This window comes from Apostichopus japonicus, chromosome 4, assembly GCF_037975245.1.
Source record: "Apostichopus japonicus isolate 1M-3 chromosome 4, ASM3797524v1, whole genome shotgun sequence".
NCBI classification, from domain to species: domain Eukaryota; kingdom Metazoa; phylum Echinodermata; class Holothuroidea; order Aspidochirotida; family Stichopodidae; genus Apostichopus; species Apostichopus japonicus.
This window is the reverse complement of record NC_092564.1, coordinates 17,441,331-17,458,956: the sequence shown is the minus strand read 5'-3', so window position 1 is coordinate 17,458,956 and position 17,626 is coordinate 17,441,331. Positions and strand designations below refer to the sequence as shown.

Below are 17,626 nucleotides of genomic sequence, written 5' to 3'. Positions count from 1 at the left end.
CGGTATTAAATGTGGTTAAGTTATATGACTTACACACAGTCCCCTGGCAAACAATGCTACAAACAGCGGTGCCTTTAAAAAGCAAACCAACCCCTCAGGTGGCACTATCAAATATCGGAGGGAAGGTCAAATCTCTCCCACAAAATGAACCAGGTTTTTCTGAAGCTTTTAGAGTAATCAACACCTATTACATTTAATCAAACATCAAGGCTACCTGTGTATAGTCTTTAACCATAAACTGATACATCTGTGCATGGATGCTACAGTATGTGCAATGTAAGCTGATAAAAGTCTCATTGAACTGCATAAATCCTAATCATCTTCAGTTTTGACAGAATTCTCAATTTACTAACAGTGAGCTACATTACTTTTACCACAAAAAAGAGGGGAGGGCATGGGGGCACTTGCTCCCCCAAAAAATGTTCTGTGCCTCCCTGGTACCCCTGCTCTATAGAAATTAGTGCCACATCCAAACAGACACAGGCAAGATGATACACAACATTTTGATCATAATTATAATTTATTTACTGTACTGTACGTCTACCTCCAAAATACTGTTGATTCGAAGCGGTGAAAACCACAAACCACCAGTCTCGCCCCAGAATGTTGCTCTCATTGTGATGCACTCCCATCCCCTACCCCTCTACCCCCTCCTCCACCTACCCCCCCCCCCCCTGCTGTACTGTTATGTTCATACCTATCCCTGACTACTCATCCACTTTAATCTAAATGTCCATTTTCTTTAATAAACATAATAATAAATGTACCAATATACCAAGATCATTCATTACTTTAAAACTACATACTATTCACAAGTACATCATAATTTGCATGTATTCCCATATCACTCATGAATCTCCGCTTTATCAATTGATACTTCCACAAACTTGTAATCCTTATATAAATTCAGTTCAGGATTTACCTCCTACTGTATGGCATCCATTGAGGAAGACTGTAGACTACTTGATCCGTCACTGTTCTACTGAACATTCACAACTTCATGAAGAACATACCTGGGGTATGAAGAACATACCTGGCTGTCTAACTAAACCTCATCCCATTCACTGTTCCCTCCTAAACAGACTTTTCTTCCTGCCCAACTCAATACTCACTGAACAGGTATTTGGGAGTTCAAGACTACCTTTTATGACCCACTGACATTTCACTCATTCAGTCTTTTGAGAAAACCATCTTCTGATGTTGTTACTTTATACAGGCCAAGTTTTTCAGCTTTTACTATTATTAGTTTTGCTTATCTTCAAGACACACATTTCTATTATAAACTTTAAAAGCCACCAAAAAGTTGTTCTTTGCAAGGTATGTGAACTCTGACCTATGTCTCCACAAGAGTTCCTCCTATTCTCTGCTGCTATGAGGGTTTTCCTCTCCTGGGCACACACATCAGGTTCGTACACGCACACAGTCAGGATGATCAATGCAAGATTAGTCTTTTAAAGCTGTATTTACTTCACTTTGCAAACTTTCAATACTATAATGCAGCGAGGGACAGTCAACAATGGATTGGACTCGAAGTCACATTCAAGTCACATCCAATTTGACATGTCACTTGACTTGTAAATTTTTTTATTTTTATTTTTTAAATTTTTTTTTATTAAACTCTCATTTTAGTACAAACAAAAACGACAATCAACATGTATCATCTTGCTTTGTAAACACAAAAATAAATTCCAAATCCATATAATCCCATGCATTGGGAAAGTATATCTTTTAGTAATGTTCAATGTTAATCCCCAATAAGTTTACCCAAGGCTCCCAATATCATTCCCAATCATTCTTCATATTAGATCTAAATATGCATTTCTGTAAGCTAAAGTTAACAACCTTTCAAAAAGTCAAGCAACCCAACACAGATGGAATTTGTTTTCTGTTTACAATTAAAAGTATAATATTTCACTAGATTAACAATCAAATTAAACATACTGTCATGACTACAACCAAATAATACCCTTTCTTTCCTTATTAATATTTAAATCAATACTAGCATTGGTCAAAATATTATTAAGAAACTCCCACATTGTAAAGTTGTTTTTATATTTGAACTGCGACATGACTGGACTTGGTGACTTGATTTGAGAAACATTGACTTACGTGTGTCGCATGACAAGCTCTGACTTGTGAATTGACTTGATTTGTTCCGTTACAACATTACCACAGTGAAGGTGCAGTACATACCAAACTGTATTGATATATATGATGACTGTACCCATCAACCTAACAAAACCAATGAATTTTCACTCCATGCAAGTTCTACCTGTACATAGTAAGTTCATACATGTATGTATGCAAGCCTTGCTAAGGGTGAAAAGAAGCATGACCCAAGAGTGGAATGAGGGATTCCATTACAGTATTTATTAAACAGCTCCATATTGTATCTCTGATAAAATGAGCTTCTGGGGTGCCAAGTTTATGAACCATTCCCAATAGTTTGCTTTTCAAGCAAAGGCAAACGGCAAGAATGTATCATGGGCATATCTATATCCTTATATTGTTGCATGATAGTTCTGTACATGGCCCAAAGAATTATTTATAGTGGTCCTGAAACTTCAGGATATCTACTGGCTAAATGCCTGTGGATTTTGGGCATTAACCAGTATTTATGGGGGAAACAACTATTTCTACAAACTTGTATAAAAATTTATGTTGCTTTCTGTATCTAATTCAAGGAAAATTGGGAATTCGATTTTAGCCAGTAGATGTTTTATCCAAATATGCAATTTTAGCAAATTCTTGGCTTGAAGTGTTACGTAGATCTTATGAAAATGTAAAATGGTCCCTGGTTGCACTCAAGTGGCTCTTGGTTCCATCAAACAGCCTGTGAACTGTTACTGTAGGAGCTACTTTTCACAAAACATTTTGGGGATTTGCTACCGGGAAAAATTATGTCCCCATCCTCCCCCCCCCCCCCCCGCCCCACATGTTGCAAATCCACCACAAAACCAGCAACTTTGGACTACATGTATGATGTACACACATACTGTAACAATCTTTCATTTAGAAGCTTAGCCCTACTGTGTAAGTCTTTACTTCCCTAAGTGGCCTACAACTACATACCAGTCTGCTTAATAGTACTATAGAACCCTAAACCTGAGGTCAACGGAACTAATGTCTTCAGGCTGGTTGCCACTCCTCTCATCTCTGAGTGATAATTCATTCTGAATATTGTATTGCCCATCAATTACTGTATAGAGTGGAAGGTCTGAAATTAATTCTGTCCAGCCTCCATCAAGATCATAAAACATGACCTCTCCCAATCACTGACCAACTGAGGTCAACCATAATAAACAACTGGCACAACTGGGTTGTTTGTTTCTTCTGCTACTTGGGCTGCAAATCCCAGCCCCCCCCCCACACACACACACACACACAAGTATGTATTTTTACTGAAAGGCTGAAAATAAACTCTCTTAACTGTGGGATGTATAGTCATATATTCTGCTATCACTTGTCTTTTGTTTATGTGTGTGTTTTTAGAAAGTAAACTACAGTACTTATAAAGGAGAGAAAGAACCCCCCCCCCCCAACCCATCCACAAAGTATGATTGCAAACAAGTATCACCAATTTTGCAACAAGAAACTTTTATGATAACATAACATCCTGAGTGACAATAGTACAGGCAACATTATCATGAAGAAAATTTCTGAAAGACTTACAACAGACACTATGTAAATCAATAAAAAAACACTCATAAACATTATTATCTTCAACCCGGCAATGTTAACTCATGTTTTGAGCTTGGGCAACCTTCCCTATGGTATCTCCTTCTCATCTGAGAGAGACCGAGGGTGACATGACATCTATAGGTTCTAACTTCTAAGTCAATATGTACAGGCCCAGTACTGTACTAACGAAGGAAAGAAGCTAATTTGAAGTTATGGTATTATCCAGAGGCAAATGTGTCAATTTTTTTTCAAAAACTAAATAAGGAATGAAACTAAAATATTTTTTGGCACATTAAACTATAAAGAATTCAGTAAATTTGTGTGGTACAACTTAGTAGTACTACTAGATATACTGGCATTGTGCTAATGTTAACTTGGCAATTAAAAGTGCAGTACTCCATAATTCCATCTACAGTTACGTAGGGATATTACACAAAAAATTACGGAACATTACGACCAAACACGTACAAACACATTTACGACGGCTTAACGGACAAACATGAAACGTCATCTTTAACGTACAAACACAAAAACGACAGCTTTACTAAAGCATTAGCACTGGTTAACATAGCTTTTGTACTGTGACAAAATGCACGACAATTTAGCACCCCAAATAATCCCCACTCAATAGAACAAGACCTAAATGAGGATTAATATCTCATAACTTTTAACAACCTCGATCCCCATTTCACAAATTCCAACATTCAAATTAGAGACAGGTCTGTACAAGTACTGTAGGCTATTGTATGAAAATATCTAAGCAATTACACATACTTTTTAAGAAAAGTCACCCAAGAAAGAACCTGGGCACGAAACCAAACAACCGAACGACCGATCCGCTCTCAATCCCAGTCCCCTTCCATTGGGACTGTGACTGTGTGATCATCGTCAGGTGTGTATCACCATTCCCCTCAAAAGGAACACATGATCTTCGCCAAAAGGCAGAGAAGCAACACATATATTGTACTCAAGGTCTTGAGGTATTGATTCCATACAGTTCTTGGCTTCTTTAAGACATTTCCCTTGTTCCCTCTTTTTTTCTCCCCCCCCCTCTTCCATATATCATCATGTTAAAGGAGATGGTCATGCATGCAGCACCCAATAAACAGTACCAGCAACACAAATATATTACCAAAAAATCCATTCAACACAGGACTGTCTATGAGTCAGTTCCAACTAAAGCTAAGTGTTATAAGCAAACCACAGTTAAGAGGATTTTCTCTCCAGCTAAAGCCTCTCAAGAATGCATTGCAATACATGAGCCATCCTCTTTTCTTATTGAGCTGTATCTGTGTCACCTGAATAGTTCACAGTAGATCTAATTGTCATCATCCACAATTCAATTGAATAGGTACTTGTCCCAGCTGGTTGGTTCCCCAAATAGGAATTAAGAGGGGGGGTTGGGGGAGGTGATGAAAAAGCCCAGGCTAGCAAATAACAGTGCACAGTTTTCATTGTGCAATTTATCTTTTCTTCTCTTCACAACAAAACACAGATTGACTGGCTGCTTTTGATGCTAGATTATCTTCCGGAACCACAAGTCTTTTACTATGAGAGACAGATCCAATGACAAATGCCAAAAAAAAAGAAAAAAAATTACTACAGCTAGGATGAGAAGATGACTTATGGTGAGAAGTATCAGATTTACTCGCTTCTCGGCCTTTTGGCTAAGATCATGTGTAGTATATATGTTCCCTTTTGAGGGGAATGGTGATACATACGCGACGATGATCACACAGTCACAGCCCCGATGCAAGGGGACTGGGGTTGAGAGCGGATCAGTCGTTCGGTAGTTTGGTTTTCGTGCCCAGGTTCTTTCCTGGGCTACTTTTCCTTATAAAAAGTACCAGATTTACTCAATTCATTTTGCTGGAATAGCAATAAACTAATGACTACGAAACTTCTATTGTCTATCCTTGTTTATAATGGCCCCAATTATTTTCATAATACTGTACATACATACATGTATATATACTGCACATATACTGTAATGTTATGTTGAATTGCATATTGTAATCTGAAGTCAATACAGGGAATAATTTATCCTTTATCGCATCGCAAAATGTCATGCAAAATGATCAAACTGCTATCATAGTCCAAAGATGTATAGCAATTTTTCACACAGGAACCTTAACATTTCATAAGAGACAAGTTCTGTGACTTCAAAACTGCTACACAAATTGTTAAATTATTCCCTGACTTACATACAATGCTTTTTAAAGGGTGTGAAACTCGCACAAAAGAAACGTCTAATGCCGGTAATCTGACCTAGTTTCGAATGAGGTGTAACAGAAGTGTTAGACACCACCATTGTTCCCAGAAAATACACAGACAGCTTGCTACCGTGGGTAATTAGACACTAGTGTACAGTCAGTACATACAGCTGTGGTCAAAACCCACAGCACAGTGTATAAACTGTGTATTGAACTTTATAGGAATTCTTTTGTTTATAGGGCGTCCATGTTCATACAGCATGGTGCTCTAGAACCATTGTTGTGATTTTGTTTTTCAGTGTTTTGTCTAGTATTTACTATTTTATATCTTTATCATAATTTTATTTATTTTCCTATTTATAAATTTTTAATGATTTATACTGGAAATAAAGAATTGAAAATTGAATTGAATAAACGATAAGCGATGGACATCTCAGGTCCACCTAACGATAACAAGGTATCACGCTTCATTACTGTCTGCATTTTGTAGCGACACGAACAAAACGTCACTTGCAAGCAACAGAAAGTTAACTTTTTCAGATGGCCGCACGCGGTTTGGGGCGAGTCATCATGCCTTTAAAGGGTCTACCTGTTACTAGGTCAAGTAATACACTGTGAATTGTGAGGTCTAAGTGGAATATTTTCTTTTAAATTGGATTTTGGTTTACTATGATGAAACAAATTGGACTACTGCACATTAACAAACAAACAATAGGAAAATCCCAATTAATGTACATGTATTGATTATACTCAAGGATCAAACTTTATTTATCAACATAAGTGAGGAACTCATATTTTTTCGCCTAAGGACTATCAATTTGCGCATTAATTTGAAAAGTTGGATTTCTGAAGCCTATTAACAAGGTATAAGGGTATTTCACTCTTTGTTGTGCTCCTTTGATAACGTTTTCAGGGAATATTGATATTATTACACAAGATATAGAACTTCTTTTTGGTAAAATACAAACCATGGAATTGTACTGTATGTGCTGAACCCAGCTGTGGAACACTTTCGGGTAGTACATACTGATCATGATTTCACCTAGGCCTATGCACAATTACCTCTTTCAAACTCCCACCCATTGTCCCTCCCCACACCCCAATTTCTTTCCCTGAATTTATCTGAACGTATCAGATTCTTTTTGAAAATGAGATGCCAAATTAATTCACACTGTTTTTTTTTAAAGTAATATGTGATTCACCCTATTCTAGTATTGTCTGTATTGTGGGTCTGTACAAACCTTATTTTAAAGTTAGCCTCTATAGAGTTATGCCTACTTATTAATGCTATACATCTTATAGGTAGGCTAGGCTTTACTTTTCAAATTAATTGCGAAACACTTTAAGTTACAATAATAGTAGTTAACAGAATGGATCCCCAACACTACCACTCCTCGTGTTTACATAAATCTATGACAATGACATACCGAATAGCTAGACCACAAGATGTGGCTCGAGTTGCGGCCTCCTGCCAGTCCTAGAGTCCGATCCTATTTCCAATGTCCACAGTCCTACAAAGTTAGAGGGGCAGCAGCAGAACTTCAGAATAAGTAACACTGTCTATCTAACGTTAGGCTATCACCGGTGTCTCGTCTTCATGGTCTGATAGTGATACTCCAAACTCACTTTACCGAGTCTCGTCACCAAACATTACTTTCTGAGTCCAGAGGACACACGGACATCCATACAAGTTCCTGCCCTTTAGCAAGGTTATCCACGAAATCAAATCAAAGAAAATATTTTGTTTCGTGAGTTGATGAAACTAAGCAGGTAAACCCACATTCATGAAATATGAGATGATAACAGCGGCAGTTTCACCTTAGTCTATGCACGTAGGCCCAACATGAGTGGAGTAACTGGAGTTGTCCGTCAGCTTCGCTAATGATACCGCTATAGGCGGCTAGAGTCAGGGGACGAGTCTCTGGAAATTGCAATAAAGAAAACATTGCCAACAAATCTATTGTCAAATTTCCTAATTAACTGTTTAAATCGCATGCATTACACATTGGAAGGCTTTTAAGCTCTTTTACATGTAATTTCTCATATATTTTTTTCCCGCGGGTTATAGCACTGAAACTACGGTACGTTGAAAAATGGCCCAACCATTGTGTTCACGTGATTGCTGTCTAAGTTCTTGTCAATTTAGAGTAAGACCAGCCCACTCAATATAATATTGATCGTATTTATTTGGCTCCGACATTTAAGTTTGCTAAACATTGAGAGATGAAACTCAAATATATTCAACGTACTCTTTTTTAACCCTCGACAGCATTCTCTCAAATAATTTCGTACATGAAAATTCAATATTTCAGTGCATGATTGGGAAATATACAGTGGGGCGAATTGCAACCTTCGAAAATTGTTGCTCGGAGTACCGGAGGAGGGGAAAGGGCGGGGGCGAGGTAACAGATATTAGAGGAGGTCAGAGAGGGGCTCACTCACATTATCTATGGGCTTAATATCGCAATGTAGGCCCTACTACATAATCAAGTGTTTTCTGACAATTCATTTTACATGCTCGGACATGTAACGTGGGGGGGGGGGATAAGGGAGGGGTTCCTTAAGCCGGTTCGGACCTCGCCTCTCCGCCTCCTCACTCCCAAACCAGTGGCGGCGGAACCGGGGGGGCTTGGGGGGGGGGGGGGGGGGCTCAGCCCCCCCAATGAAAAAGTTGAGGGGGCAAATGCGTGTTAAGCCCCCCCAATATTTACCAAAGCTCCGAAACGTGCATCTGCCCATTTTTCAATGCATATTTGTCGATCTGTCCGATGCACACGTATACTATATAGGTGTAATAATTTTAGTAAATGCTGGGGGACCCTCGGCCCGTCCCCTGGCTATAGACCACATTGTCACCCCAACCGCGTCTTCACGCCCCGTGAAAAGTGGAAGCAGTGAGTGTGAGTACCGGTAAGCGTAACACAACTTCGTCTTAGGCCAATGACTTGCCTCATTTCAGCCAGTTCTCAAACATCCCCTTACTTGGTGACGGAGCGTCCATATATACAGTCAGGGGGCGGATGCCCCCCCCCCCTGACGGACTCAAATAGACTGCTGGCGCCCTTTCCAGCACTCCTTTTTACTTATTCGCGATTATTGACTATTTTATTGCGCTCTCATATACCTATTGACATTTTTCATATTCTGTTGGTGTAATTTTCCGACAAAATGGAGACGACACCTATTTATTCACTGTTTATCTGAAAATTAGCAAGGCCCAGAAAGGGTCATTTCCTGCAATCTAGGGAGTATCTTTACTCAAAAAATTTCTGTACGCTCCGCGTCAACCTGTGGTGGCGCTCCTCTTAGATAGTGTCGAAAGCGCCCCTACAGACCATTCTTGCCCCCCCCCCTGACCAATACCCCTAGCTCCGCCACTGCCCTTACTACACTCAAAAACGTCTTTGTACACTACGAGTAATAGCTACTCTCTTAAAACATTATCGAATATACAAATTACAATGTTTTCACAGACTTTTACGTGCAATCTGAGAAATTGCAGGCTTGAGACCCATGTTTTATAGGGCTAGGTATTTGCAGCATAAAACACTCGGGAAGTGCCGTTTCCGGCCATCTGGGGGTTTGAAAAACCCAAAATTTTCTTGTACGCTCCGCGTCAACCGATGGTGGCGCTCCGCTTAGATGGTCTCCACACATTAGCCCCCCAATAATTTTTCCGTTCCGCCGCGCCTGTCCCAAACAATATCCAAAAGCATGTCCATGTTTATAGATTTGGATCGTTCAGATGCACTTTCGGTTAAATTCTACCGTTATTTGTTAAGTAATAGGTAAAATTGGTAAAATTGGTTTGGGATTCAAACTTATAGTGAATCCCAGCTTAATTTTGCTGTCAGTTGACCGACTGCGTGAGTTCGTCGCATATTGCATCGGTTTAACAGAAATTTTTTTACATTGAAGCTTAAAATTTGCATTAAAAGTAACGCAATTAGTCTGTCCTACGTTACACTATATATAAGTTCTCAGCAATTGTTTAGTCTTTTTTTTCTCCAAATTATCGACTAATTTGAAATATATGAATGTGTCATTAAATTGTTGTAGATGTTACAGATCAAAATAAGGTACCCTATATAAAACAAATTTAGAGATATAAAGATCAGCTTCAAAAGTTCACAAAACTTAGCCTATATATATCTGGTTTGCTAAAATACTATACCCCAAATGTGAATTTATTGATCATGAGAATTCAAATATATTATTAAATGTCTCAGTGCTGATAACTGCTTTAAGAGTGCATGGTATTTAAATGCTTGTTGGAATCTGCAGCATGAGTGACCAACTTACCATTATCTGACTGTGTATCACATTGGGGGTGGGGGATCTAGCACGTGACCGTATATATCTCATTGGCAAAAATTTATAACATGTAGAATGCACACCTTCCTCCTATGATGATGAAGATTATGACATTTATGTTGATTATATAATGAGATGTGTACAGAAAAGCTTTGTACGGCTATACAGCTGTACCCTATATAGCTTAGTGACAAGCATCAAACAGCATATATGAGTGCACTCTACCGATACCACCCACTGACCAACCCCATCTAAAGCATTTAGTACATCTAGGTTTACTGATACGTATTGATATTTCTTGAAAATAAATGTTCTTTGCCCAATTGCGATTATATCACACGATTTCTCATTAATCACTCAAGCTCACGTATCAAATCGATAGAAGAACACAAATATCAATCTGTTTAATGTCATAAGATGTCATACAGAAGCACGTGCTTATCAAATGCATACAAAGAGAAAAATAATCCAGAGTTCTTTGTTACCCTTACACAAGGGCGGCGTAACCTGGAGAGCCCTGTAATTCCCCCCCCCCCCACCCCCTCCACCCTTTTGTTTTTACTTTCTGCAGTACCCGCTTCCCATAAGAAGGCTCCCTTGTTTTTGAAAACTTGCTTTTCAATAGTTTGTTTAATTTTTACTTGCCCTTTTGTTGGAAAAATTAAATGAAATTGTGACTTATGAAAAGTGTCCTGTTTTCAAGTTAAAACACTCAAATACGGAATATTCCTTGTGCACCCATGTCGTCGGGACGGTTCTGTGGTGAAGATAAAAGAAATCAGGGCACATTTTATGGATTTTGAAACTGATATCTATCAAGCAAATTTATATCGATGGATAAAAACCATATCGGCTGATCTGATTGAAAGACATGTTCACTTATACACATGCATTGTTTCTGTTACATATGTCAGTCGCTGGAAATGTGTTTGAAGTATAGGATATAGTTTTTAACGATGTTGTATCATGGAGAATAAAGACGCGAACACTTACACGGTGTTTTATTGATGAGGGGGTAGGAGAGGTTAGACCAATCTTCAGTGGTGCAGAAATTGTCGACCTGCATAACCTATACCACTCCCCCATCATTGCAGTGTACATCAATACAATACTAATGCAGGACAACCCCGCCATCTCCCTCCCCTGTGGCGGGAGTCCTGTCCGTATATGCAAAGGTAGAATTGTCAGAATTATGCACTTATATGCCAAAGAAAAATACAGCTTTGACTGTTGTCCAAGTTTTACACAGAGCGTTTATAGCAACCGGTATATAGCAGAGCCGGACATATAGATGTACGGTGCTGAGCCGTAGCAGAGCTATACACCTGAAGAGTGGCGCCGAGTCATAGAAAAAGAAAGCGCCCTCTAAACCAAAGCAGTAACCTGGTATAACATTTCAAGGCAGTAAAGTAGCGTATATAGAATGGGTTGATCGATGGCTTTACAAAGGCGGGGTACGAAGAATAAAGGGGGAGAGTTAATCGATGGCACCTTTTAAATTGTTGAAGACCCCTTGTTGATGACATCAGTGCGATCACTAGTGTAGTATATACACATTAACGTGCAAGAATATGGCCGACATGATGATAACATCGTTTCTAAATGTGTTCCTGTTTTTATCATTCCTGGTATTGTCAGGGAATGGATCACAGGTAAATATAATCAATTATTGTTCCTAGAAGAATTGAATGACTGTTACTTTACTATTTCACCAAATTTATATTTCTAAGAGACAAAGAGAAACGTTTTAAAATGGACTTTGAAATACTTTGGTCATGTTATTGTATATATATATAATTCACGCAAGATAGTCATGAGAATCGATGAGCTGCATAGAAAGTATATATATATGTTCTGCAACCAGACATTTGGTATATAATATCACATCTTGAACTGGGAAGGGTAAATCGGAGGTGTTAACCGGGTCACGGTACCATCCATTCTTACCAAGCCGTTTCATTAATTAATATTTACAAATAAATGAATACGTAAGTGGTAGCAACCGTTTAGCAAGCTTCTATACGACTATATGTTGGATTTCTACCATTTTAATCTATAGTATAGAATTGTTATATTGGCCTACATGTATGTAGGCCAATATTACATAAATGTAATGTTTTTTTATTTTTTCATTGGCGAGCCATTCACGCTTTTTCCCCTCCTTCTATGTGACTAGATTTTTTAATAAGCCTTTTAATGGACTTAAGAAGTATATATGCCTATTCAGTTTTCAAGTTTAAATGGGAGGTTCAAATCCACGCACCCATCCATCATTCTTATAAGTACTGTTTAACCGAAAATGGTAGCATTAAACACTCCACCTCTTTATGAAATCATTCCTTTATGTCCTCATATACCACAGTCATGTGTTGGGCCCCGTGGCCTCCCTGGAGTCCAAGGAGACGATGGACCTATCGGAACGGGGACCGATGATAGTTGGTATGACGTGTCGCCTTCAAGAAACTGGAAAGAGTGCACGTGGGAGTCATCTGATGGCTCAGATAGCGGAACTCTATACGTAACTATATATCTCTTTCTAGATCCGGCTTTTAAGGAATCATAAATGATTTCGAGTTGGTTAGCATCATGTTTGATCTCTAGAGAAGGGCTTATATGCATAGGCGTAGGAGCCTCATTTGATTTGGGGGGGCTGTAACGACTTGCCCGAAAAATATAACCAACATTTTTCGCGCGCTCCGCGCGCGTTCCACATGTTAATGTGCATATCATATAGGCATTCATCGCTTATTACATCACATGCCAATAACATAAAATCATTGTTCGTGTTATTACCCTTCCATTTTGGTTTTAATTATTGGGGAAGTCGTTACAACAATAATGATAATAATATAAGTTTAACTATTGAAAAAAAAGCACATTTCAAATTCTTCTTCTTTCAGTAGGTGCCAGTGGCGGAGCTAGGGGTATTAGTCAGGGGGAGAGAATGGTCTGTAGGGGCGTTTTCTGACACTATCTAAGCGGAGCGCCACCACTGGTTGGCGCGGAGCGTAGAAAATTTTTTGGAGTAAAGATACTCCCTAGATCGCCGGAAATGACCCTTTCCAGGCCTAGCTAATTTGCAGATAAACGAAGAATAAATAGGTGTCATCGCCATTTGTCAGAAAATTGCACCGACAAAATGTGACAAATGTCAATAGGTATTTGAGATCGCAATAAAAAGTCAATAATCCCGAATAAGTAGAAAGTGGTAAAAAAGCTGAAAAGGGCGCTAGCAGTCCATTTGAGTCCGACAGGGGGGCATCCGCCCCCTCTGACTGTATGAACGCTCCGCCACTGGTAGATGCCCGAAAAATTCTCAGCATATTGCCCAAATTTTCACCAAAAAATTTGAAAAACACATTGCAAATTATTCTTTTTTTTAGTAGGTGCTCGAAAAATTCTCAGCATATTGCCCGAATTTTCACCAAAAAATTGAAAAACACATTGCAAATTATTACTCTTTCTGTAGATGCCCGAAAAATTCTCAGCATATTGCCGAATTTTCACAAAAAAAAAAATGAAAAACACTCTGCAAATTATTATTCTTCCAGTAGGTGCCCGAAAAATTCTCAGCATATTGCCCGAATTTTCACAAAAATAATTGGTTGGGGGGGGGGCTGCAGCCCCCCAGCCCCCCGCCTCCTACGCCTATGCTTATATGTCACCAAAACAGAACTAGTATTGTTCGATACAGGTGACAAGCGCCTAGAGTGGAATTACGACTTTCCTTATACCGGTTTCGAAATTCTGGACATACAATCAGCGTCCATATATAGCCTAGTGGTTAGGGTGTCCGCATATAAAGCGGGAGGCCTGGGTTCGAATCCCGGTGGAGGCTGGAAGTTTTTTCACTGTTCTGGATTTTCCTATTCATATAAATATATATATATATATATATATATATATATATATATATATATATATATATATATATATATATATATATATATCGGCGTTCACAGTTCAAGCCAGCTGCCTTCTGGGCATAGATTCTGATGGGTGTGTCTGGTGGTGGTGGCTCAGTCCTCATGGAAGCTCCTGAGTCGTGGGCGCCTTGCGTTTGCGAACCGCTGTATTAGACTATACGATCCAGGTTTGTATCTGCTAAGTATATGGGTGAGTGGTTGGGGTGTGTCTGGGGGTGGGGGGGGGGGAGAGGGTCTGATGAGGAAGACCTATCTTCTTTACATTGTATACATCCCGCTTCTCTAAACTGCAGACGTGCAGCTTCACCAAGCAGTCCAGCACCAGTTCCCTATTCGTGGCATACGGAGGCACCACCAGACTGTACGGATGTCATGGTTGCTGTGGTAGATGGTATTTTGCATTCAATGGTGCTGAATGCAGCAACCCCCAGGTTATCGATGGTACTGTGTACATGGCCCATTACAGCGGGGCCGATCTCCATCGGTACAGGAAAATATCGGGTAAATATTGATTGTCGACATAAAGCAACTTGCAACAGGCCCGTAGCCAGAATTCTCGAAATGTTAAGGGGTGGGGAGGGGGTGGGAACCCAAGTCTAAGAAGGAACACGGCCCAATATTTGTGTCCTGTAACGTGTGATTTTGTTTGTTTACATAATAGTGGCACTAATGAATGGAGGTGGGGGCACAGTAGTACGCACTCGGGGGGGGGGTCGTGTCCCAGCCTGGCTTCGGGCCTGCAATAGCCCTTTTGTTACCACAATCTCTTTTACCTATGACTGTTCATATATAAAGATATATGCGCAGTGCACACATAATTATACCACTGCCTGACCAATTGCACTCGTATGTGTAATACATGGGGTAAGTGAAGAAGCATTCTTAGATATTACACAAAAATAAGATGTAATATTGATAAAGTGTTAACGTTTATTTTTTTCTTGTTAGGTTTTATTTTAGAACTACCACGCGATGCGGACACTACGCCGACCTTATTCACTTTCTAACATGAATTTTTAACATTCATGCATGTAATTTTTCGTTGTTATTGTTGTACTTTTTGTGTAGGAGTTTGTGATGGCCTATCAGCTGGTTCTATCGATGTGACCATTAACGTGGGAAACTGTGCTGGGTACGGATCTTATGATCGACACTCCGGTTGGAACGCCGTCTCCAGATTACTGATAGAGGAATGGCCGGCTTCTCCTTATTAATTAATAACAGCCATTTGTGTAATATTAGTTCATTATTTACCCCTTATATCTCCCATAGTAATCATTATAGCAAATGAGTCACCTTTAACGGGTATGTGACAATTTTTGTATTTATTTTTTTTTTATATCTTGTCAATTTTAAATACAACTAAGGTTTAAAACCAATTTAACAAATAGTGTCAAAGTCAGTTCAATCATCAGTTTTATCACTGCAATATATAATATTTATATGGCATGTCTATGGTGGACAACATCCGCTCAAAGAATCCCTTGATATGTCTTTTACGCTTATAACTGTCTGTATATATAGGCCTTGCTTGTATAGTTCGAACAGTTCAATATACAGTTAAAATTGTGCTTGCTGATTTATCTGACAACAGATAATGGTATCTATCGAGTCAGTTACAAAGCCACCATTGCCTTCTGGATATTCGACCTTCTATCACCTAGAGAAAATCGAGAAAGCAAAAACAATTTTTTTTTTTATAGATTTTGTGTATAAGTCCAAACGGTTAGCCGATTGACTGAAACCTACCTCTTCAGTATGATTAAGTTTTCGGCCTGCAACTTCAGAGAATATCCACCGGAAATCGGACTCATGTTGTATGAAGTTTGAATTTCAACTGACTGTCCGAGACATTGGCGAAGCCTGAGGGTGGGGTGTGATGACAGGGAGCAGGGAGCAGGACGGCGAGGAACGTGATCGCAACGCGTGATTGAACTATAGGCCCAATACTATATATTTATGTGACGGGAACGTCATGATGACATTGTAATATACAATCTACAAATTTCCTTAAAACGTTCACTATAAAATTATGAAATTTTTGTAAACATATAGTGATGTGAATCATATGTGTAAACATATAGTAGTGTGGATCATATGTGTACACATATAGTAATGTGAATCATATGTGTAAACATATAGTAGTAGTTTATCATATTTCATTTCATTTATTTCGTCTATACATAAGAACAATAGAACAAAGTGGTATAGTATAAACAGGAAACTAGAAAAACAATAGTAGTTTATCGAGCTAGCGACCAAAAATAACAAAAAAACAAAGAAAGAAGGTAACAATTAAGAGTAGAGATAAATAAACATATAGTAGTGTGATATGATATGTGTAAAAACATAGAAGTGTGAATCATATGTGTAAACTTGTAGTAGCGTGAATCATATGTGTAAATATAAAGTAGTGTGAATCATATGTGTAAAAAATATAGAAGAGTGAATCATTATGTGTAAACATTTAGTAGTGTGAATCATATGTGTAAACATGTAGAAATGTGAATCATATGTGTAAACATATGGTAGTGTGCATCAAATGTGTAAACATATAGTAGTAGTATATCATATGTGTACACATATAGTAGTGTGAATCATATGTGTAAAAATGTATAGTAGTATGAATCATATGTGTAAACATAAAGTAGTGTGAATCATATGTGTAAAAATATAGAATTGTGAATCATTATGTGTAAACATGTAGTAGCGTGAATCAAATGTGTAAACATATGGTAGTGTGAATTAAATGTGTAAACACATAGTAGTGTGAATCATATGTATAAACATATAGTTTGACAAACTTATACGATCACACAGGATGAGTTAAGAATAAATGTAGTCGAATTCGATAATCCAGAATATAGGTCTGTTTTTAATGATCCAGGTTTATCTACCAACGCACGACGATATATGCATGGTATACAGTGTGGATCAAAATATGAACGTGGAAGCCATGCAGCCTGAAGAACCAAACGAGTTGCCTATATCAGCTGGGGATTTCCAAAATGCTTAATTATCGACTTAATTCAAATTAATTAACAATAAGCATTCTATGAAATTGATATTTGGTTACTACCTATTCGAAACTTTCGTGTTTGTGTCATTTCTCGTTTATCGTTCATTTTTTGTTGTTTTTTGTTGTTGCAAGTTTATATAGAATCCCTTGTGTTTGTTAACTTCCCGAATCATACTTTTGTTTTGTGAAAATGACCAGACAAGCTATTGTTTATTATTAATCTAATATAAAAACACAAGTAAATATGTTGCGTTAGTGTTTCATTACTTTCTATCTACTTGTCTTAATTCACGTTTGATTTTTAATGATTACTTATTTAGAGGTATAGGGCTTGTTAGTATTGGCATTTACTTTTAGCAAACTGGGCTGCGGAACCTGGGGAGCCCTGCCCCCCCCCCACCCCCGCCATCACTTTTGTTTTTACTTTCTGCAGTACCCGCTTCCCATGAGAAGGCTTCTTTTTTTTTGAAAAC

At 38.5% G+C, this 17,626-nt stretch overlaps 2 protein-coding genes across 6 annotated transcripts in view; one reads left to right on the top strand and one right to left on the bottom strand.

The window, feature by feature from the left end:
• LOC139966655 (transcriptional activator GLI3-like) overlaps positions 1–7,991 on the bottom strand; it is a 48,875-nt gene extending 40,884 nt beyond the window's left edge. For 2 of the 5 annotated variants that reach the window (XM_071969909.1, XM_071969908.1), the window contains exon 1: positions 7,322–7,991. The gene's annotated coding sequence lies outside the window, so the exon portion shown is untranslated. Of the gene's footprint in view, positions 1–4,813; positions 4,833–7,321 lie in introns of those variants that run through there. The other 3 variants (XM_071969905.1, XM_071969904.1, XM_071969907.1) reach the window with 3 other exon arrangements.
• A 3,707-nt stretch (positions 7,992–11,698) lies between these two features.
• LOC139966649 (collagen triple helix repeat-containing protein 1-like) lies at positions 11,699–17,396 on the top strand. Its single transcript, XM_071969897.1, has 4 exons — positions 11,699–11,860; positions 12,571–12,726; positions 14,428–14,635; positions 15,203–17,396. The coding sequence occupies exons 1-4, from the start codon at positions 11,780–11,782 to the stop codon at positions 15,346–15,348; spliced, it is 591 nt and encodes a 196-aa protein (XP_071825998.1). The 5' UTR covers positions 11,699–11,779; the 3' UTR covers positions 15,349–17,396.
• The last annotated feature ends 230 nt before the right edge of the window (positions 17,397–17,626 follow it).